The 23321-nt window shown below is 42.2% G+C and overlaps 1 protein-coding gene across 2 annotated transcripts in view; it reads left to right on the top strand.

Annotated features, from left to right (window-relative positions):
- The window catches only part of LOC111148789 (presenilin 1), a 63686-nt gene extending 40488 nt beyond the window's left edge, over window positions 1-23198 (top strand). For both annotated transcript variants that reach the window (XM_022505602.1, XM_022505601.1), the window contains exons 9-12: window positions 3635-3721; window positions 6641-6814; window positions 17160-17278; window positions 18913-23198. In XM_022505602.1, coding sequence (XP_022361310.1) covers window positions 3635-3721; window positions 6641-6814; window positions 17160-17278; window positions 18913-19068 — 536 coding nt within the window. In that variant the 3' untranslated portion in view covers window positions 19069-23198. The remainder of the gene's footprint in view (window positions 1-3634; window positions 3722-6640; window positions 6815-17159; window positions 17279-18912) is intronic.
- Window positions 23199-23321: the final 123 nt, after the last annotated feature.

Below are 23321 nucleotides of genomic sequence, written 5' to 3'. Positions count from 1 at the left end.
AATGTTAAAGATTATATACTAAAAACAGCAGATTTAGGGGCGCCTGGGTGGTTCAGTTGGTTAAGCATCTGCCTTTGGCTCAGGTCGTGATCTCAGGGTCCTGGGATCGAGCCCTGCATCGGTTTCCCTGCTGAGCAGGGAGTCTGCTTCTCCCTCTCCCTCTGCCCCTGCTCTGCCCCCCACCCCTGGGTGTGTGCTCTCACTCTCTCAAATATATAAACAAAATCTTTTTAAAAAGAAGAAGAAAGCGAGATTTAAAGCAATAATGCAACATTGTATAGGAGGAAGGGAGTTATGTTTGATGTCTGTGCATATACAATCCCAATGATACATATAAAAAACTGACAAGGGGCACCTGGGTGGCTCAGTGTTTGGTTAAAGCCTCTGCCTTTGGCTCAGGTCATGATTCCAGGGTCCTGGGATCGAGCCTCGCATCGGGCTCTCTGCTCAGCGGGAGCCTGCTTCCCCCTCTGTCTCTCTGCCTGCCTCTCCGCCTTCTTGTGATCTCTGTCTGTCAAATAAATAAATAAAATCTTTAAATAAATAAATAAATAAATAAATAAATAACTGACAAAAGGCTAATAGTGTTTATCCCTGGGAAGTAGGATTTAGAGATGGAGGTAACATTTACATTTTTCTTTATACCTTTTTCCACTTGTAGAGTTTTAATTGTACTTTGTGTATTTTTTAAATTTTTATTTATTTGTTTATTTTTTAAAGTTTTTTTAATTAGAGCACAAGTGGGGGAGCAGAGGGAGAAGTGGGCTCCCTGCTGAAAGGAGCCCAATGGAGGGCTCGATCCCAGGACCTGAGATCATGCCCTGAGCAGAAGGCAGACACTTAACCAACTGAGCCACCCAGGCGTCCCTGTACTTTGTGTTATTTAAAAACTTAATTGTGGGGGTGCCTGGGTGGCTCAGTGGGTTAAAGCCTCTGCCTTCAGCTCAGGTCATGATCCCAGGGTGCTGGGATCGAGCCCCGCATCGGGCTCTCTGCTCGGCAGGGAGCCTGCTTCCTCCTCTCTCTCTGCCTGCCTCTCTGCCTACTTGTGATCTCTGTCTGTCAGATAAATAAATAAAATCTTTTAAAAAAATAAATAAATAAAAAATAAAAACTTAATTGTGGGTGTCAAAGTGGAGGGATTTTGAGTCTTTTTTTAATTTTATTTTTTTTTTTTAATTTTATTTATTCATTTGATAGAGATCACAAGTAGGCAGAGAGGCAGGCAGAGAGAGAGGAGGAAGCAGGCTCCCTGCTGAGCCAAGAGCCCAATGTGGGGCTCCGATCCCAGGATCCTGAGACCACAACCGGAGCCGAAGGCAGAGGCTTTAACCCACTGAGCCACCAGGCGCCTCTTAAGCTCTCAATTTTAAGTGAATTTTACATATATGTTATTAACCCTGTTATAAACCCTGCACAAGCAGGGGGAATGGCAGGCAGAGGGAGAAGCAGGCTCCCTGCTGAGCACAGAGCCAGATGCGGGGCTCGATCCCAGACCCTAGGATCATGACCTGAGCCGAAGGCAGGTGCTTAACTTACCAAGCCACCCAGACCTCCCTATTTATTTTTTTTAAAGCAGCAGTATTATTAATCAGTACTTTTCCCCTGACATGGAAATAAACACAAATATTAAAAAATTTTAAATCAATCTTCTTAACTATTTGTTCTTTAAAAAAAATGCAGTCCTTTAGGGGTACCCGTGACCACAGATTGGACTCAGGTTTTTGCTGGCATTTGGTTCCTGCCATAGCCCTGTATGTACATGTTTATATGTGTTTTTATATTATCATTGGTGTATTTTCAGGATAAATTCCCAAAAGTGGAATTCCTGGGTCAAAGAGTTAAGGCACAGGTAGTTATTTTTAATTGAAGTGTAGTTGACATACAGTCTTACAGTAGTTTCAGACGTACGGCATAGTGATTCAATATTTACATACATTATGAAATGTGCACCATGGTAAGCGTAGCTACCATCTGTTACCTTACGAAATTATTATAATATTATTGACTATATTCCCTTGCTGTATTTTATATCCATGATTTATTTTATAACTGGAAGTTTGAGGCACTTGCGTGGCTTAGTTGGTTAAGCATCTGCCTTTGGCTCAGGTCATGGTGCCAGGGTCCTGGGATCGAGCCCCATATTGGGCTGCCTGCTCGGTGGGGAGCCTGCTTCTCCCTCTCCCTCTGCTGTTCTCCCTGCTTGTTTTCTCTCTCTCTCTCTGTCAAATAAATAAATAAAATCTTCTAAAAATCAAAACAAAAACCTGGAAGTTTGTAGCTCTTAATCCCCTTCACCTGGTTTGCCCATTCCCCCCCTCCACTCTGGCAACCACCAGACATTTGTTCCCTGTATTTATGAGTTTGCTTCTATGTTGTTTGTCTTATTTATTTGTTTTAGCATAATAGTATAAAAATGGCAAGATTTCATTCTTTTTTTTTTTTTTAAAGATGTTATTTATTTTAGAGCTAGAGAATGAGTGAGCAACGGGGTGATGGTGGGGGAGGGAGGGACAAGCTGACTCTGAGTGCAGAGCCCGTGTGGGGCTGGATCCCACAATCCCAAGATCAGGCCCTGAGCCTAAATCAAGAGTTGGACGCTTAACCAACTGAGCCACCCAGGTGCCCCAATTTCATTCTTATGACTGAGTAATAGCATACATAGTTTTGTTAGATGTTACCAAATTCCCTTCAATAGGGGCTGTATAGGGGCTATTCCATTTTTCATTCCACTTGTAATATATGAGAAGTACCATTTTAATGTATTCATGTTGTCCTTTAAAATGTGAGAGGGGTGTGTGTATATACTTAGATCTATATGGATATGTATGTATTTTTGTGAAAGGGACATAGAATAGGCCGGTTGACAATCCCCTTTATGTTTATTGCTTTTAACCTTTTTTTATTCCTTGTATATCACAGTTTAGCGTTATCGAAAATCCCAGAGAGGTCAGGCATCCTTAGAATCATAATGGTTGTGTGATGCTTTTGTGAGTCCCAGTTTGTTCTCTGATTTAGTTCCAATAAGTAATTTTCATCAGTGATTTCACATTATTTTAGAATGTTTAGCCCTGCAGCTGTTTTTTAGTAGATCTTGCTGGCCTGAACAATTTTCCTCTGATTACTTTTCAGGGACTGGAAACGATGAAATTTATGGTTTTTACAGTAGCAACTGTAGTTTGAAAGCTAGAGTGAACGCTCAGTTTTAGAATTTTTTCTTTAATCTGCCAAAATCAGAGAAAATCTTGTGTGGTTTTTAATAATGCATTTGCTTCTGATTGTTAAGGATTCTTAAGGTAACATTAAGAAGATTGGTGATTTCTGTAGAAAGATAATGGCCTGTTCTCTATTCATGTACTTTCTGGGTTTCAAGTTCTTTTTTTTTTTTTTTTTAAAGATTTTATTTATTTACTTGCCAGAGAGAGAGAGAAAGTGAGCGAGCACAGGCAGGCAGAGTGGCAGCAGAGGCAGAGGGAGAAGCAGGCTCCCCGCCGAGCAAGGAGCCTGATGTGGGACTCGATCCCAGGACGCTGGGATCATGACCTGAGCTGAAGGCAGCTGCTTAACCAACTGAGCCACCCAGGCATCCCTCTGGGTTTCAAGTTCTTATCTGGACTTTTGTCTTTCTCAACAGCAACAATGGTGTGGTTGGTGAATATGGCAGAGGGAGATCCAGAAGCCCAAAGGAAGGTATCCAAAAACTCCAATTATAATGCACAAAGTAGGTGTCTTTTATTTGGTAATTTCCTGCCTGGTTTTTCCGGGTCATTGTCCTGTTATATTGGCTAACAGCTGTGAAGCAATGATTTTAACCTCTGTCTTTGGTCATGGACTCTTGAGAATTTCCTGGAAGCTGTGGTAATACCCAGTAAATACAGATAAATATTTAAGAAGTTCAGGTGCTCTAAACCCAACCATACAGCCAAGGGACCCTAGGTAAAGAATTTCTGCCATTAAATGACATTAATACCATTATGGAAAGGTTCAAGTTGAGGCTGTGATTTAAAAAAGAAACAGTAATCTTGCTCTCCAAACATGTAAAAATGAGAGCCTCTTACCTGATATGGCTAGGGTAACTTAAATATGATTTGACTTAAGATGCGATCATGTTTATACCAAGAAGACAAAATATTCCAGGTGGACATGACGTTCTGGAGGAGGGTAGATGTTGCAGGATGATCAGGCTGGGAGATGGAAAGGCCCCTTGTGGATACAGAGATGATGTCCGGGCAGGCGTAAGTTAGGAGTTTTTAGGAAGAATTGGAATAATGGCACACTAAAAATAGTCAAGAAGAAAAGAAACTTGATAAGAAAAACAAAGAGCTAACCTTAGAGGAAGCTGGGAAATAGGCAGCGCAGTGGCGAGAGAAGATAAAAGGGCCTTAATGGGAAAAGGAAAGTATAGGTTTAAAGAGCCATGAAATCTGCTGAGTTAGAATTTGGGTAACAGCAAAGAGCACATTTTCAACTGGGAATTTTGCAGCAGAACCAGTAGGAGACCTGATGGAGAAAGAAATATATTGGAAACGATTGCTACAAATCTGGCTATTGTGTTGATCTGTGTTAAGCTGAAGACAATTAAAAGATGAGTTGTCTATGAGTATATATGTGAGTATGAGTGAAAAACATTTTATTCTTTAGACAAAAATTTTTTAAAAGATTTTTATTTATTCGAGACAGAAAGAATATGAGCAGGAGGAGAGGGAGAGGGAGAACCTGACTCCCCGCTGAGCAGGAAGCCCAACATGGGGCTCGATCTCTCAACCCTGGAGATCATGACCTGAGCCGAAGGCAGATGCTTAACCATCTGAGCCACCCAGGTGCCCCATGACAAATATTGATTGAGTGCCTAACTCTGTGCCTCGTATTTTAACTAGGCACTGAGAATGCAGCACTGAACAAGATATCATGTCCCTTCGGAGCTCATGACCTATTTGGACAGACACAAATGTTCAACAAATAATTTTATACAGTTGTGATGCACACTACAAAGGAGAAGTATGGTTGCTATGAAAGTTTACAGTAGAGGAATTTCATTTACTCTGGAAAGTCAGGATGGCTTCCCTGAGGAAGTGATAATAGGTGACAACCAACTGACAAGTAGAAGAAGAACTTTCCAGAAGAGGAAACAATGGGGAAGAGCCTTGAAGTTAGAAGGAGCTAGGTGAACTACAAAGTTCCTCAGTGGGAGTGCTGTGGTATTTTGGGTGGGCAGTTCTTCATTGTGTGGGGCTTCGCTCTTTGCAGGTTATTAGCTTTTCTGGCCCCTCCCTCTAAATGTTAATTTTGGTTTCGCAGTATTGCGGTAGGCAGAAAGCCCTCCATCCTAGATATTTCCAAACACCCCCTGGAAGGGAGGTGCTACCCACTGGCTAAAAACCACTATGTTAGCAGAACTAGAAGTTAGATTGGAATAGAAAAACACAGGGCTCCGAAAGGGGTGGCTTGAAAGGTTCACAGGTAGGAGTGAGGAGGGATGGGGCAGAGCAGGGACTGCTGTTTTTATTTATAAATCTTATGCTTATATGATTTTGTAAACTCCAAACCATCGATGATTCAGGATTTGTGAGGACTTGGTTAAGAAAAAGAATACAAGTTATGAATACAGAATTGCTATGGCCTCTCTGAAGTATTCCATGTAAGTGAGAGGCCTGAGGCTTGCAGTCTTCATGGTCAATCCACCTCTATGAACATGTTTTACTTGTATTAAATAATAATAATAAAGGAGGGGAAAAAAAGTTTTATCAACTTCACTTCTGTATTTTAATTATCTTTGATGTATGGATATTTCTCAGGACTTGCATGTTATGCTTACAATTTTTGAATCTGATTGATAGTCATTATAACACAATGGCTGATCCATAAAAAAATTCACCCCCCTCTCCTGCCCCACCTCCCCCATAATGATCTGCTTTTTATCTTAGTCACTAAAGCCATGGTTGGGCTTTCAGCTGCCAAAATCAGAAAACCCAAGTCAGTTGCCTTACACAAAGAAGAATTAGGTTCTCTCGTGTGACCAGAAGTCCTGAGGTGTAGGCCTTTGTAGGGCTGGTCGGTTTTATGATCCAATGATGTCATCAAGGGCCCAGGGTCCTTCCATCTTCCTGCTCTGCCATTCTTAGATACAGGTTTGGTCCTCAGCCCACTGCTTCTCATGATCAGAAGATGACAACTGTTGTTCCAGACATCATATCCAGATGAGACATCATCCAGGCTTAGAAAGGGGCGGTTTTGTTTCTTCCTTGATTCTCTCAAAGAGTGAGAAAAGTATCCCACAAATTCAGAGCAGACTTTGCCTCCCCATGCATTGGCTAGTACCACCTCCACCTTTAGAGCTTTTATTGGGAAGAGGAATGAAATTACCATGCTTGGCTTGGCTTGGCTTGATCATGATTTACCCCCAGAGTCATGTGCATGAGAGGCAGAAACCCAAACCAATCAGGACTCTGCCCTCAGGAAACAAGGGAAATGGTTATTGGTCAAGCAACTTCCAGGTACTTCTACAGCTTATGATTTGTGGTTTAAGAGCCAACTAACCTAGTTACATGACAGGTGGTAGTTATTGTTCCCGTGTAGTTTTATTAAAGGTATTAAGAAATTTTTCTAAAATGTTAGCTATAATTTCCACTTTCTCTTGAAGGCACCGAAAGTGAGTCCCAAGACCCTGTGACAGAGAGCGACGATGGTGGCTTCAGTGAAGAGTGGGAAGCCCAGAGGGACAGTCGCCTAGGGCCTCATCATTCTACAACTGAGACACGAGCTGCTGTGCAGGAACTTTCCAGCAACATCCTCACCAGTGAGGACCCAGAAGAAAGTACGTGCATTTCTCTGTGTTGAATAGTCTTGGGTTCTTTTACGTGCTGCGTTACCAAACTCCTCAAAAATAAAATGAATAGAGAGTGTTATGGTCTAATTCTGAATAACAGATTGAAGCTTTTAGTGGGACATGCTCATAATTACTGCTTTTCTCATAGTTCAGTTTGTCAGTGGGCCAAATTCTGCTCCTCAGATTTTTGGAAATGGCCGTTTATAGCCTGAACATTAGGCATTTGTTTTATAAGGTAGAAGATTTTTTTCAGAATTATTATTGCAGTAAGGCTTCATGACTGCAATATTTGTGTATAAAAATCTCATTAATACATTTCCTCTTCCTGTGCAGAGACCTGTGGATTTGAGTGTTTCAGCCTTTTACATATTCCCTTTGCTAGCCAGCACTGTATTTTATGAATTTTAAAGAAAATCAAAGGGATTTAGGTTATGGGTAGAAATGCAAACATTTGTTCAATGTCTAAGATATGTTGGCACTTGGATTTCCTTTAGCACTTGGGGCTTCTTGGGAACATGATCAAGAGCCCCTTTGGTTAGGGCTCAGTCATCTCTTCAGTTAGTCTTAAAGATGTGTTTTTTTTCTAAAAGATTTTATTTATTTATTTGACAGACAGAGATCACAAGTAGGCAGAGAGGCAGGCAGAGAGAGAGGAAGCAGGCTCCCTGCCGAGCAGAGACCCCCCCCCTCCCCCTGATGCAGCGCTCGATCCCGGGACCTTGAGATCATGACCTGAGCCAAAGGCAGAGGCTTAACCCACTGAGCCACCCAGGTGCCCCATGATGTGATTTATTAAGAGATTAATACAGTTTCCAACTAAATTATTCTTGGTGGGTTTTTTTTTTTCTTCTCACAAAAGTGAAGCTCTGGATTAAAACATTATAGTAAAAATGTTAAGTAATTTTAGAGAAAGAAACACCTAGATTTCTTAGCTTCTTGATTTACTGATCATTGATTATTATGATCTGGACATTATCCTTCAGCTTAAGCAGAACACTTCTTACAGCTCAGCCTTATACTCTTTTAACTTGGTCAAAACCTGGGCGTATCCTTGACTTTGGTGCTTGGTTGAATTTTCCAGATGTTAGAGCCAGCTACACCCTGTGACTTTCATACTCCAGGGAGACTAGACACGGTTGCCTTGGCTTACAGCCAGGCTTGATCTTGTCTTTGCTGGTGTATTCTCTGCCCGCAAAGTTACCACTGTAGTCAGGTTGCCTCTTCCCTTCCTCTCATTTCTCAGGGGTGCCTGCCGCCAAAAGAAGGAAAGAATATATAGCTGTTGACCAGAGCAGCAGCATGACTGTTTCATGATTGTCCTTGCCACTTGAGTGCTCACTCCTGATCCTTTCCTCGTGTGCTCTTTGTCTTTTATGTCTGTGTGTGCGTGTGTGTGTGTGTGTGTTTTGTTGTTTTGTTTTTTTAAAGATTTTATTTATTTATTTGACAGAGATCACAAGTAGGCAGAGAGGCAGGCAGAAATAGAAAGGGAAACAGGCTCCCTGCTGAGCAGAGAGCCCAACACAGGGCTTGATCCCAGGACCCTGAGACCATGACCCGAACCGAAGGCAGAGGCCTCAACCCACTGAGCCACCCAGGCACCCCTGTTGTTTTGTTTTTTAAGGAAAACCCAAGTATTGCCTTCCTAATGTCACAATAGTATTTTCTTTTCCTGGGACCAGTATAAACTAGTAACTGAAATTCTTTCATCATCTTTGCATCCAGTAACATAACCATCTTGTATTGTATTATTATTATTATTATTATTATTATTATTATTATTATTAAGCAAGCTCTACACCCATTGCTAGGCTTGAACTCAAGACCCTGAGATCAGAGATCCCATGTTCTACCGACTGAGCCAGGCAGGCATCCCTGATTACATTAATGTTTTAAACCAGACTTATGGTTACTTATTTTTAAAAGTTTCAGTTTACACTAGAATTCAATTTGTAAAAAGCACATATTGTCTTCCAAAACAACCTTTAAAAATCAGCATTTAATTGGAAACTGAAGAGTTCTTAATTAGAAATGTAAAATATTTTTATTCAATATGAAGTTAGTTGGTCTTCCTTCTAGTGGCTTTCAAAATATACTTCCCTCAAACACCATGCCAGTAGCCGGCTCATCCTAAGTGTGCCACCAATCAGTAGACTTAACACTTACCAACATAGTGAAATTAGCCTGGTGTTTTCAGGAGTAGAAATTTGACTCCTAGAGATTCTTTTCTGTAACCTCAAGGGAAGTGTGGAAGATGAATTTTACTATTCTCTTCAAATGGAAGAAGAGATTTTACTTTATTTTCTTTTATTTTTTTTAAGTTTTTGTTTATTTATTTGACAGAGCTCACAAGTAGGCAGAGAGACAGGCAGAGAGGTTGGGGGGGCGGGCAGGCTCCCCACCGAGCAGAGAGCCCGATGCGGGGCTTGATCCCAGGACCCTAGGATCATGACCTGAGCTGAAGGTAGAGGCTTCAACCCACTGAGCCACCCAGGTGCCCTGGAAGAAGAGATTTTAATAGTAAATCTATTATTTCCTGAAATAATACATTTCAGGAAGTTTCTTTTTAAGATTTTATTTATTTATTTAGAAAGAGTGAGAGAGCATGAGTGGGTGAGGGGCAGAGGGCGCGGGAGGGAATCTTCAGGCCGACTTCCTGCTGAATGTAGAGCTCAAGGAGCTGCTGCATTCCAGCACCCAGGGTTCATGACCTGAGCCAAAACCGATTTGGATGCTTAACTGACTGAGCCACCCAGGTGCAGCATTAGGCAGTATTTTGTTTTGTTTTATTTTTAGTAAGATTCATTTATTTATTTTAGAGAGAGCTTGAGAGAGGGAGGAAGAACAGAGGGAAAGGGAGAGAAAGAGGGTGAGAGAGAGAATCTCAGACAGACTCCCTGTGGCACACAGAGCCTCACGTGGGGCTCGATTTTACAACCCTGAGATCATGACCTGAGCTGAAACCACGAGTCAGATGCTTCACCGACTAAGCCCACCTAGGAGCCCCTCAAAGCTCCGCTTTTTTTAAGATTTTAAGTAATCTCTACACCCAGCGTGGGGCTCGAGAACTCACAGTCCTGAGATCAAGAGTCACGCTCCACCAGCTGGGTCAGGTAACCCTCGGCAGTTTTTAATATGTTTACATTTATTAAAAAGATATAGGAAGTATTTTTATGTTACATTTAAGCTAGGCAAATATTACACAGCTAGAGGTTGTTTAGAGAAATCTTACAATTAAAGTAAATAGTCACCATCATTTATTGTCTTTACTGTGTCTTATGTTTGGTAGACCAGCAGATGCTCCTTCTAATATTCAGGGAACACCATGTTACTTGAAATTATTTTCAGAGTTAATAAAAACAAAACAACACAATAGAAGCCCTAGACTACTATTAGCAAATAGCAGTAAAATACTAGCAACCAGTCCTAGCATTAACACTTGCTGGTAGAATACTGCTCATTCGTGTTGACTAACCTAAGCAGTTTCCATTGCTGTGGTTTTAGTTATTTGGCTATGGCACATTTTGATTGAATAAATCAAAAGGAGCTATTTAAAGAAAAATTCCTGAGCAATATGATTTTTCTTAGATTTTTATTCTGCTTCAATTTCTTCTGCTTGTAGGTGAATAAAACTTGACATTTCAGTAAATGCCTAAAGAAAAAAACTGATGGTTACTTGTTTCCTTACTCTAATTTTGCTAATAAGTAATGTATATCTTTCCATTAAAATGAATTCTGTGAAGTATAACTATAACATTTGCCATAATATTGCTGTTAAATGGAAGCCTATTTTTTTTAAATTTTATTTTTATTATGTTCAGTAAACATAAGCCTATTTTTAAATTTTTAAATATTTATTTAAGTAATCTTTACACCCAGTATGGAACTTGAACTCATGACCCGAAAATCAGGAGTTGGGCACTCTTCCAGCTGAGCCAGCCAGGCACCCCTAAACATAAGCCTTTGAATGAAACAGTGAGGCTGTGATTTTAAAAAGCTTTGATTTAATACATAGTTTTCATTTACTTTTTTTTTTTTTTTTTTAAGATTTTACCCATTTATTTGACAGAGAGAGAAAGTACACAAGCAGGGGGAGCAGCAGAGGAAGAGAGAGAAGCAGGCTTCCTGCCATGCAGAAAGCCCGATGTGGGGCTCGATCCCAGGACCCCGAGATCATGACCTGAGCTGAAGGCAGAGGCTCAACTGACTGAGCCACCCAGGCGCTCCATTTTTGTTTAGTTTTTGATAACTTTAGTATATTCACAGAATTGTTGAGCCATCACCACAATTAATACCGGAACTATCTCATTACCCCCAAAAGAACCCACACTCCTTAGCTGTCCAGCTCTCTAGTCCCTCCCATCCCCCGCATTTAAAACACATAAGGCAGTGATTTTTATTATATTCAGAGTTGTGCAGCCGTCCCCACAAGTGAATTTTAGAACATTTTCATCACCTCAAAAAGAAACCCTGAACTCATTAGCCCCCATGTCCCGCCAACACCAACAAATATACTATTTTTTTTTTTTTTTTAAGATTTTATTTATTTGAGAGAGAGGGAACCCAAGCAGGAGGAGTAGGAGAGGAGGAGGAGAAGCAGGCTTCCCGCCGATCAGGGAGCCCAGATGCGGGGCTCAATTCCAGGACTCTAGGATCATGACCTGAACTGAAGGCAGAGGCTTAACGACTGAGCCACCCAGGCGCCCCCACAAATGTACTCTCTTAATAGAGTTGCCTATCCTGGACATTTCATATAGATGGAATCCTACAATATATGGTCCTTTGTACTGATCTCTTTCCCTTAGGGTAATGTTTTCAAAGTTCATCTCTGTTGTAGTATGTGTCAGTACTTCCATTTCTTTTTATAGCCAAGTAATACTACATTTCACATATATCCCACATTTATTACCCATTCATCAATTAACAGACATCGAGGCTGTTTTCATTTGGGGCTGTTAGGCGTAATGTTGCTATCAATATTCATGTACAAGTTTTTGTGTGGACATGTTTTTATTTCTCTTGGGTGTATACCCAGGAGTGGGATTGCTAGGTCATATGGTAATTCTGTTTAACCTTTTGAGGAACTGCCAGACTGTTTTCCGAAGCAGCCATCCTGTTTTACATTCCCACCAGCAGTGTGTGAATGCTCCAATTTTTCCACATCCTCACCAACACTTATCTGTCTTTTTGATTATAATCATTCTAGTGGGTATAAAGTGGTATCTTAATACAGTTCTCATTTGCATTTCCCTATTGGCTAATGATGTTGAGTATTTTTGGTGTGTGCTTGTTGGCCATTTTTATATTTTCTTGGAGAATTGTATTCAGATCCTTTGACCATTTTTATTTGTCTCTTTATTATTGAGTTGTAATGGTTCTTATTTCTAGATACAAGTTTGTTTTCAGATACAATTTTTTTCCTGCATTTTAAAAATTTCATTTCTATAAAATTTTTTCTGAAGAATTTAGTTTTAGTTCCTTATAGCACTTAACATTTGTAACATTTGAAATCAGTCTTTCTAAGGTCATTTGTTTAGTCTTTATAGATGTCAGGAACTTTTTAAAGATTTTATTTATTTGTCAGAGAGAGAGAGAGAGAGAGGGAGAACACAGGCAGAGCAGCAGGCAGAGGCAGAGAGAGAAGCAGGCTCTCTGCTGAGCAAGGAGCCCGATGAGGGACTCAATCCTAGGACCCCGGGATCATGACCTGAGCCGAAGGCAGCAGCTCAACCAACTGAGCCACCCAGTTGCCCCTGTATTTTTTTTTTTTTTAAGATTTTATTTATTTATTTGACAGAGAGCACAAGTAGGCAGAGAGGAACGCAGAGAGAGAGGAAGGGAAGAAGGCTCCCTGCCTAGCAGAGAGCCCGATGCGGGGCTTGATCCCAGGACCCTGGGATCATGACCCGAGCAGAAGGCAGAGGCTTTAACCCACTGAGCCACCCAGGCGCCCTTTCTGTATTATTTTTTAACTCTTGATAACAACTCTGTGAAATGGCCTATTTGTAATCCCCATCTTAGGGCTGAGGGATTTGAGGATTAGAGAAATTGAATCAGCTTGCTCCGGATCATACAAGTACTTCAGTAGTAGAGCTGGCCTGTTCTGTACACATGAAAGCAGAGAGTATATTCATCAGCCTGGGAATGTTAGCAAGTTAAAGGGTGGTTCACAGCTTCGGATTTCATGGGTCATATGTTTATCTTTTCCACTAAGGAGGAGCTCACTCTGGCTCCCACAATTCAAGAAGAACACTGATTTCTCTGTAATATCTTATTAACCAGCACTCTGCTTCTCCTCCACATGTGGAATGGACCATACTTCTCAGGGCCCTCCACCTGTCTCCTGGGAGTAGTTCTCTAACCTTTAAGACCAGGCTCAAACTTCAGTTGGAATAATTACTTAACAGGTAAAAGGCAGTTGTAAAGCTTTATGGATTAGTAGTGGGCCCCAAAGTTAAAACATATCTTTTGAATCCAATGTTTAGCCTTTCCTTATTACTTTGAAAAGAATTTGAAGGGGAAAAATGTTTGATAACAGAAAACCTAAGGCCTTTGCATTTCTTGCAAGTTTTAGGATCAGCTTGTCAGTGCCTGTAAACTGATAGAAATATAAGGAATTTTGAATATCCAAGACAATTTTGAAAGAGAAGGGGTGCCTGGGTGGCTCAGTCAGTTAAGCGGCTGCCTTTGGCTCAGGTCATGATCCCAGGGGATCGAGCCCTGCACCAGGCTCCCTGCTCAACAGAGAGCCTGCTTCTCCCACTTCTCTGCCTACTGCTCTGCCTAGTTGTGCTCGCTCTCTTAGCTCTCTCAAATAAATAAAATCTTAAAAAAGAGGAAGAAAAATTGGTGGACTTAACACTATTTGACATCAAAACTTACTCTAAAGGCATAGTAATCAATTCAGGCACAAGGACAGGCATATAAATCAATGGAACAGAATTACAAAACCCTTACATTTATGGTCAGTAGTTTTTACAAAGGTGCTGAAATAATTCAACAGGAAAAGGATATAATCTTTTCCACAAATTGTGTGGGGACAATTAGCTATCCTCATGCAAAAGAATGAATGGAAACCCCTGCCTCATCCTATCCATCCATCAGGCACACAATCGAAAATGAACTCAAAATGGATCATAAACTGAAATGTAAGTGGTAAAACTAAAACTTCTAGAGGAAAACAGAAGAAAAACATTATGACTTTGGGTTGGGCAGAGTTCTTCAATACAACACTAGTACATGGAAGAAAAAATTGATAGACTGGACTTCACCAAAATTAAAAACTTTTGCACTTCAAAAGATGCCATTAAGAGAAGAGTTGTTTAAAAGGGGGCGGGGGCTCCTGGGTAGCTCAGTGGGTTAAAGCCTCTGCCTTCAGCTCAGGTCATGATCCCAGAGTCCTGGAATCGAGTCCCGCATTGGGCTCTCTGCTCATCGGGGAGCCTGCTTCCCCTCTCCTCTGCCTGCCTCTCTGCCTACTTGTGATCTCTGTCAAATAAATAAGTAAAATCTTAAAAAAAATTTTTTTAAATTTAAAAAAATATAAATTAAAAAAAAGAAGAAGAGATGTTTGTACACCCACCTTCTTCACATTATCCACAGTGGCAATGAGGTAGAAGCAGCCCAAGTGTCCACTGATGGATGAGTGTATAAATAAAATGTGTGTACATACATGGAATATTGTTCAGCCTTGACAAGGAAGGAAATTCTTTTTTTTTTTTTTTTTTAATAGCAGTAGCAGGGGCAGTGGCAGGCAGGGGAGGGAGAAGTAGATTGCCTACAGAGCAGGGAGTCTACCGTGGGGCTCGATCCCAGAACCCTGATGATCATGACCTGAGCCTAAGGCAGACGCTTACCTGGCTGAGCTACCCAGGTGCCCCAAGGAAGGAAATCCTAACAGATGCTATAACGTGGATGAACTTGACATTATGCTAAGTGAAATAAGCCAGTCACAAAAACAAATACTGTATGATTCCATGAGGTACTAAGAGTAGTCAAACTCAGAAACAGAAAACAGAATGATGGTTGCCAGAGGCTGGAGGGAGAGAAGGAGGCGTTTGTGTTTAATGGGTGTAGAGCATTAGTTTTGCAAGATACAAGGAGTTCTGTGATTGGAGGATAAGGATGGTAGCACACTAGTATGAGTTTATTTAATGCCGTTGAATTGTGTATTTTACCACAATTAAACTTTTTTTAGAAAAGATACTATTAGGAAAGAGAAGACACAAACTAAGAAAATATTTACAAGTCATATTTCAAGTCCTGTTGAAGAACCTGTGTTGAGGATATACAAACAATGCTCAGGGGCACCTGGGTGGCTCCGTCAGTTAAGCGTCTGGCTTCGGCTCAGGTCATGATCCCAGAGTCTTGGGATTGGCCCCTTGTTGGGCTCCCTGCTCAGCGGGAGTCTGCTTCTCCCTCTTCCTCTCCTGTCCCTCAGTCCCCACTCATGCTTTCTCTCTCTGTCTCTCTCTCTCTCACTCTCAAATAAATAAAATCTTAAAAAAAAAAAAAAAATGCTCGCAACTCAGTAATAGAAGATAACTCAAATATGCCCAGCCCTGGACAGAGGGGCCCAGTCCAACCTTAACAGGGGCCACCGGATGAGAACTTTGACTAAATTTCTGCAATAAACATTTCTGGTTCACATTTAAATAAAATTTTTTAAAAAGATAGCCCTAATAAAAAATAGGGAAATGGTTTGGCTAAATATTTCACCAGAGGAGAATTACAAGAGCTAATAAGCCCATGAGAAGTTACTCAACATCATTAATCAGAATGCCTATAATCATGGGACCCCGGGGTGGCTCAGTTTGTTAAGTGTCTGCCTTTAGCTGAAGTCATGATCCTGGGGTACTGGGATCGAATCCCACATCAGGCTCCCCAGTGGGGAGCCTACTTCTGCCTCTCCCCCTGCGTGCGCTCTCTCCGCCCCCCTCTCTCTCAAATAAATAACTAAAATCTTTAAAGAAAAAACAAAACCTATGATCAAACAGACTAGCAGAACCAAGTGCTGGTGAGGGCTGTGAAGGAACCAGAATGCTCTTGAATTGCTGCTGGCCATGTAGACTGGTAGAGCCAGTATGGAAGACAATTTGGCAGTTTTTTATAAAACTCAAGATAAGCTTACCGTATAACCTAGCAATTCCACGTGTAGGAATCTACCCAATGGAAGTGAAAACTGTCCACACGAAGATGTGTACCCTTGGTCACAGCATAATGTTCATAGCATTGTTATTCATAATAGCCCCAAACTGCAAACAAGCCAGATGTCTGTCAACTGGTAAAATACAGTATTTCCATAGGGCGCCTGGGTGGCTCAGTGGGTTAAAGCCTCTGCCTTCGGCTCAGGTCATGATCCCGGAGTCCTGGGATCGAGCCCCACATCGGGCTCTCTGCTCAGCAGGGAGCCTGCTTCCTCCTCTCTCTCTGCCTGCCTCTCTGCCTACTTGTGATCTTCGTCTGTCAAATAAATAAATAAAATCTTGAAAAAAAAATACAGTATTTCCATACAATGGGAAACTATTCGTCAGTAAAAAGAAACAGTACAGACACATGTAATATCATGGATAAACCTCAAAAATACGTTCATTGCAAGAAGTGAGTCACAAAGACAACTTGCTGTTATGAGTCCATTTCTAGGAGACGTCTAGAAGAGTCATATAGCGAAAACAGATCAGTGGTTGTGTAAGGCGTGGAGTGATGGAAATGTGGATTGTGGTGATGGTTGGACAGGTCTATAAATTTTTTATAATAATTGAACTGTACATTTACAGTGGGTTTATTTTATGAAGTACATTATACCTATCTCATAGGGGTTCTCGTGAGGATGAGATGAGAGCAAATGCTCTGTGTAAACGAACCATTCTGTAGAGGACAGTTATTGTTCTTTTTATATATAACAACAGCATCTACTGTTGAAGACCCCAAAGTTAGTTACCTAGAATCCGAAACTTATATTGGAGGGACCAAAAAAGAAAAGCTAGCCAAAGCCGAATTTTATATATCATCTGCTGCTTTCTCAGTCAGTATAGGATGGAATGCAGCAGTGACTTTGGGGAGGAGGGGAAGTTACTTTTTTTTTTTTTTTTTTTTAAGATTTTATTTATTTATTTGACAGAGAGAGATCACAAGTAGGCAGAGAGGCAGGCAGAGAGAGAGGAGGAAGCAGTATCCCCGCTGAGCAGAGAGCCCAACATGGGGCTGGATCCCAGGAGCCTGAGATCATGACCTGAGCCGAAGGCAGACGCTTAACCCACTGAGCCACCCAGGCGCCCCTACATTTTTGAATTGATCGCAAAGAGTAACAAACTTTATAATTCTTCTTTTTTAGGGGGAGTAAAACTTGGATTAGGAGATTTTATTTTCTACAGCGTTCTGGTTGGTAAAGCCTCAGCCACAGCCAGTGGAGACTGGAACACAACCATAGCCTGTTTTGTAGCCATATTAATTGTAAGTACACATTAATAAAAACATGTCCCAGCTCATCTCAAAACTCTGCTTATGTCGTCCCTTTAAGGTGGTCCATTTTCACCCCGGCTGGGCGGAGTGTGCCAGTCACCTGGAGAGCTTTAAAAAAAAAAAAAGAAAGAAAGAAACTTACCTGAATAGGTTGCCACCTGGCCATCCATTAAGATCACGAGTGTGCTTTTAGAACTCTGCGTCCCTCCCCTGAGATTTTTTTTTTTTTTTTAAGTTTTACTTATTTAAGTAATCTCTCCACCCAGCGTGGGGTTTGAACTCACAACCCTTAGATCGAGAGGACCCCTACCCTGAGATATTTAAAGTTTTAATTGTGTGTTGTTGTTGTTGTTGTTGTTTTTAAGTGCCCCAGAGAGTGCTGATAGGCACCTCTGGTTAGGAACCGCTGCTTTAAGCCTGTCAGGGTAGACATGTAGGAAGTTAGGCGTGCTAGTCAGTCTCAAAGGGGTACTTGGGTCCTTATTTAGTCCCTGAGTCTGGTGGTGATTTTGCCTTCAGTGCTGCAGCCTGCAGCAGACGGTGCTCCTTGGGCAGCAAGTTTGAGGCAAGAAGAGCTAACACAGTGCGTGATGCCATGTAGGTCTTGCTTTGAGTGGCACAACATGAGCCCTGCAGCTTTCAAAACTGTTAAGTCATCAGATATCTCTTACTGGTATTTTTGCTAAAGATGGGATGTCTTCGGTGTACATGAGTGAAGTTAGAGGAGAGCCTTGACTTCCACATTTGTGATTTCGTCTGTGGTGTGTCACGATAACGAAACCAATTCAAATTTTCATGTGTTTTATTTTTCTTTGGAGGTTAGTTTTCTGGATGTGTGGTCTTTTAAGAAGGAAATGATTTATTCTGGATAAAGCTGAAACGATGCTCGGTTTTCAGACATTGTCTCAGTAGCTAGGGTAAAAACATGGACCGTATATATGACTTGACTGCTCTGTGTTTACGGGCCTTCCTCCACTTTCGGAAAGTTCGCTTCGCTATTTTTGCTAACCAAAAGAAATCGGAGGAGGATTTTTGTGTATACAAAAATAAAACATTCCCGTACTAGTGAAGGTCTTTCCTAAAAGTGAAGTGGCTTAATTTGAACTCTGAGAAAATGGGGATACACTCACTTTATGCCATTTTGGCTTACAAAAAAGGTTCATAGGAATGCGCTACTTTCAGATAGCGAGAGAAGCCTGTGTCCGCTTCATAAACCTTGACTGGTTTGTTCCGTGAGCACCTCTTGGCCCCCGTACAACACAGAGGATGCTTTTTACCTCTGGGATTTTAGCCAGCCACACTGATCTCGCAGTAGCCGACTCAATATTTTAGATGGAAATTTCAGTATTATTTAATTTAAAATAGTTTACTTATTTTTGGATTCTATTTCTTACCTAGGATTAGGGGGTAAAATTCAACAGTGTGTGCCTCATGAACTCCGTGCTGCAAAGGAAAATAAATGTTTCAAAATTTAGATTAAAAAATTGTTATAAAATTTAACCTCAAAGGATAGTATTCAGTGAACTAAATTAAGACCAGGACTTGTGTGTGTGTGTGGGTTGTTCTTGCATGAAATACTTCCATAATTTTGTCTGAGTTTGTGTCTTTTCCCCTCCTCTCCACAGGGTTTGTGCCTTACATTATTACTCCTCGCCATTTTCAAGAAAGCGTTGCCAGCTCTTCCGATCTCTATCACTTTTGGGCTTGTTTTCTACTTCGCCACAGATTATCTTGTACAGCCCTTTATGGACCAATTAGCATTCCATCAATTTTATATTTAGCATATTTGCAGTCAGAATCCCATGGATTTTTCTCCTTTGACTATAATAAAATATGGGGAGGAAAAGATGATTTTCCTGTGTCCACATCTAACAAAGGCAAGATTCCCACCTGGACTCTTTGCAGCTTCCTTCCAAGTCTTCCTAACCACCTGTACCATTGGGCGCTGGAAGGAGGTGTCTCCAGAAAATGGTTCGAACATGCGTCATTGTGATGGACTGAGTCCCTCGGTGCAAAAACTACCAGATTTGAGGGACGAGGCTGAGGAAAAGGGACGGACCACGAAGTTACTGTGCTCCCACCAGCAGTGTAACCCTTGGTCACAGGTGGATTTTACCAACACTGCAGACTCTCAGGACTACCATTACCAAGAAATTAAACGGCGTGGTGTAAACCAAACGGACTCTTCATCTTAAACTACATGTTGAAGATCAACCTAATGAACCTGTCTTGAATTCTGAACCTTTGCAGGAGGTACTGTAAGGAGAGTGGGCACCAGCAGCAAAATGAAAAGGTTTTTGAAACGGGGCTCCAACTTTCACTTTCAGACCTTTTTGCTGCAGACTTACCATTTTTAAATAAGACTTTTTTTTTTTCACCTTGAGTCAAGTCAGGTGTATAGGTTGATTTTGAAAAGTCTCGTTTTCAAGCACTGAAACTCAGTACCATCAACGGTTACCATTTCTTCCCATGGACAGTCTGAACTGATACGAGGTTGCTTTATCCTAAAAGTCTTAACCTCAGGTTCCAAATTCAGTCATTTCTGGAAAGAATGGAATTATATCCAAACGGTTACCTATCAGCCTTAGTTGAGTTCTGGATTTTTCCACCAAATTATTTGTTTTTAGACATATTTACTGGTTCTCGTGCCCCTGGATGCTTCCATTCTTCCCGTCTCTCCCTGACTCCCCCATAAGCATTGTCTTAGACACACAGCAAATGAGACAGTTCTGGTACTCTAGGATCTTACTCTGTGTGGTGCAAAGAATGTGTTACGAATCAGTGCTGTCAGCCTCGCTGCCATAATTTCTTCAGTAGCAAATACAATGTGTGCCCAAAGACAGTGAAATTAAAGAAGAGTAAAATGGCTGGTGAAGCACTTTCTGTCCTGGTTTTTCTTTTTTAACTACAATCCATTGTCTCTGACTGTGTGTTGGAATTTGGACCAACAGCCAAAAGCTGGTGGTCTGTAAATCAGTTGTATCAGTACAAAATAAGAGTTTGGAGAAGGCCGTGATTTTACTCGGTGAGCCGTGCGTGGGAGGACGTAGGGTCAGAAGGAGAACCAGCTGCCCAGAAGAGAAACAAGGGGCCTCTCTCAGCCAGTGGGACAAAGTGAGCTAACGGCCCGTGGGCAGATGTTAAGGAGAACCAAGCTATTCCTCAAGAACCTCACAGTGGGGGTGTCCTGCGCTTTCCCTTCTGCCTTACCTTTCCTTTCAGTATGCCTTTGATTGGGGCTGTCGGGCAGAGGCCCGGTGCGGCGCAGCTGGGGACAGAAGCAGAGCACCGGCCTGCGGGCACGCGGCTCCTCTAAGTGAAGCTCTGCCGGCACAACCGTTCTTCTGCCTCCGACAGCCCGCAGCAGCCGTGGGATCGGACCGGAAGCATTTGTGAGAAGCTTAGTGTGTCCTTGTGGCGGAACTGAAAGACCAGCTTTTCTTCCTGTTCCGGCTTTCTCTCCAGCCTGTCATGTGATCTGGTTGGTGGTTCTCCTTGCAGTTTAGAATAGCTGTTTTCTGTCACAGAATATCGTAAACTAACCTGAGCAGTAGTGTGCTGGGCATAACCGCGTAGGTAAAAAACGTGCTCTAATAGGCAGTTGAGAACTGCAGGCAAAACAGAAGACGAGTGCTGTGCACAGGAAGGGCGGGGCGTGACGTTGTAGGTTCTCTCGTCTCTTTGTTTAGCCCCTTCTTTCCAAGAGACTTTATCCTCAGATATGTAGCAATGTGGGTTTTATCTTCTGGAAGGACACCTGAATGTGTTTGTGATTTGTGGGAGTCTTGAGGGACCCCTGATCTAGAGTGGTTGATTTGTGCAAAGGTCCCAGAAATACCCTATCTTTCATGAAAGGTTCCTCCTGGAAGAGGGTATGTGCTGTGAGTGCGACTCAGTCCATCCTTGCTGTCACTGTTCTGTGTAGAAAGATTGCAATAAAACTCACTTTCTCCAAGATGGAACCACATCTCAGCATAGGCAGAACACCCCTTCTTTCCTGAACCCCCCCCCCCATCTCAGATGCAGAACTTTGCCTCGGAACTTTCTTCTTAGGGTCAGTTCAGCTGTTTCTGAAATATCAAAATGCTAGTCTCCCCCCATGAAAAGTAGATTGTCACCAGGGAACACAGAAACATGTCCATGGCAGATGTGCCCTCACACAGGGCAGGGGTGGCTGTGGGCCGGGCCCAGCCTCCTGCTTAAGGAAGAGGAGCAAGAAGAGTGGCCACTGATGTCTGCGCCTGACTGGCTCACAGAACACAGTGTTTATACATGGAAGGTTGCTACAAACTGGCCTGTGGGCATACCAACCATATTTGGAAGATCTGTGGACCTTTTTTTCAAAGAGGAAGAGCTTGCTTTTCCTGTTTTTGATTTTCACTAGGTTAGCATGTGGTGCTAGGATCACAGCTCTCACTGTAAATGATTAAATTTCTTGATGAGAACAAAGCTTTCTAAGCATCCCGGAAGAAAACCGTAAGTGAATGATTTATTGATTTCACTGCAGAAGCAACAACTAGAGAGGTAGTCTTCTCACTTTTAAACTCCTGGATCCCCAGTTTTTAAAGTCTCTTGATCTTAAAATCTCTCCTTCCATAACCGATGTCTATGCAGTAAGTTTAGTGCTTGTCCTTGGGCTCAAAATGTATATGGTAGTCTTGGTCATCATTTGTAGAATATGAGACGAGAGTTAAGCTCCCACATAAGATCTTTCAGGGTCAGGGTCTCAAGGAAGTCTCTGGTCCTGACCCCCAGGGCCTGGCCTTGCATAATCGCCCATTCATGATCTAGCCCTGGAAGAAAAAGAGCCCAGAAACCACTCTGAAGAGATTTATTCGGCGTCTTCCATGTTCCTGGCGTGGTGCTGGAGTCCGAAGATGTGAAGATGAGTAAGACCTATCCACACAACGCAGCTAGAGTTTCCTGTTGGCTGAGAGATGCCATCTTTAACTTCTCTGCAGTATTGGGTACTTGTCAGGAACCCCTTTTCGTGGTTACCCTTTGGTGTTATTAAGGTGACTTGATTCTCCCAGGAGCTACTCCTTTCAGTAAAATACTCCTTTCTCTCTCCTTGCTTTTGGATGGTCTGTAACCGTCTCACCTGCCATTCTAGAACCTCACCTCTGGAGCAACCACAAAGCTGACTCAGGGCGGAGGTGGTGGGGGGGGCTTGCAAACTGGACAATGGTTCTTGCCCTGGGATGAAACCATATCATCGTCATGAGTTTGGGCCCTGAAGAGATCCTTGTGATCTTCTTGCTTCTCTTTAAATCCCCCAAACACAGGAGATTAAAAACCATGGTTTCAGCTCTTCACGGCCCCTGGTGAAGTTGCTGGGCGGAGTGTTCCTGACCAGGCTGTCATCAGGCTCACCCCACCGAATCATCCGGACGGCATCCTCCAACAGTTCTCTCCTCTGGTAGGAAAAACCTCAGATGCGCGTATTAAAAAATCAGCCAAGTGCTGAAATGAACCCTTTTCCCTGACTGTTTTCCGGGGCCTTGGACAGCTGCGATGTTGCCCTGAGGAAGTAGCGGGATCCACCCTGGGCCCTGAGGCTGGTGTTAGCCCTGCAGCTCGGGTGTGTAGCAGAAGAGATTTCCCAGGGAGCAATTTTCCTTTGAAACTAAATAATTGTTGTAAAAGGGCAGCTTCAAAATCAACCGTAGCGCATAGCGAGTACAGGACCGTTTACGGGGCGATCAGAGGTGCGGGCTGCAGGGTTCAGCAGAATCGTTTTCCACGCTCGGCGTCTGGCTTTGGCTTCTACAGACACTGCTTTGTACATGATTCAAACAGACTGTGATCCATCTTTTTTAAATACCTTTCAGATTCTTGGTAAGATATAATTTTGATAGATGATTGCAGATTTTCCTGTATTTGTCAGATTAATAAAGACTGCATGAATCCAGCTGTGCTGATTTTCTTCCCTGAAAGCATTATAATGTATAACTGGGAGAACTGTCGAGCCATCATCAGGAAACAGGAAACACAAATGCATTGTTTCTGTTCACTCATAGTGGAGGGGTGTGGA

Source organism: Enhydra lutris, unplaced genomic scaffold (assembly GCF_002288905.1).
Source record: "Enhydra lutris kenyoni isolate GAN:26980312 unplaced genomic scaffold, ASM228890v2 scaffoldscaffold20, whole genome shotgun sequence".
In the NCBI taxonomy this organism is placed as follows: domain Eukaryota; kingdom Metazoa; phylum Chordata; class Mammalia; order Carnivora; family Mustelidae; genus Enhydra; species Enhydra lutris.
The sequence above is the reverse complement of the archived record's forward strand: the minus strand, read 5'-3'. Positions and strand labels throughout refer to the sequence as shown.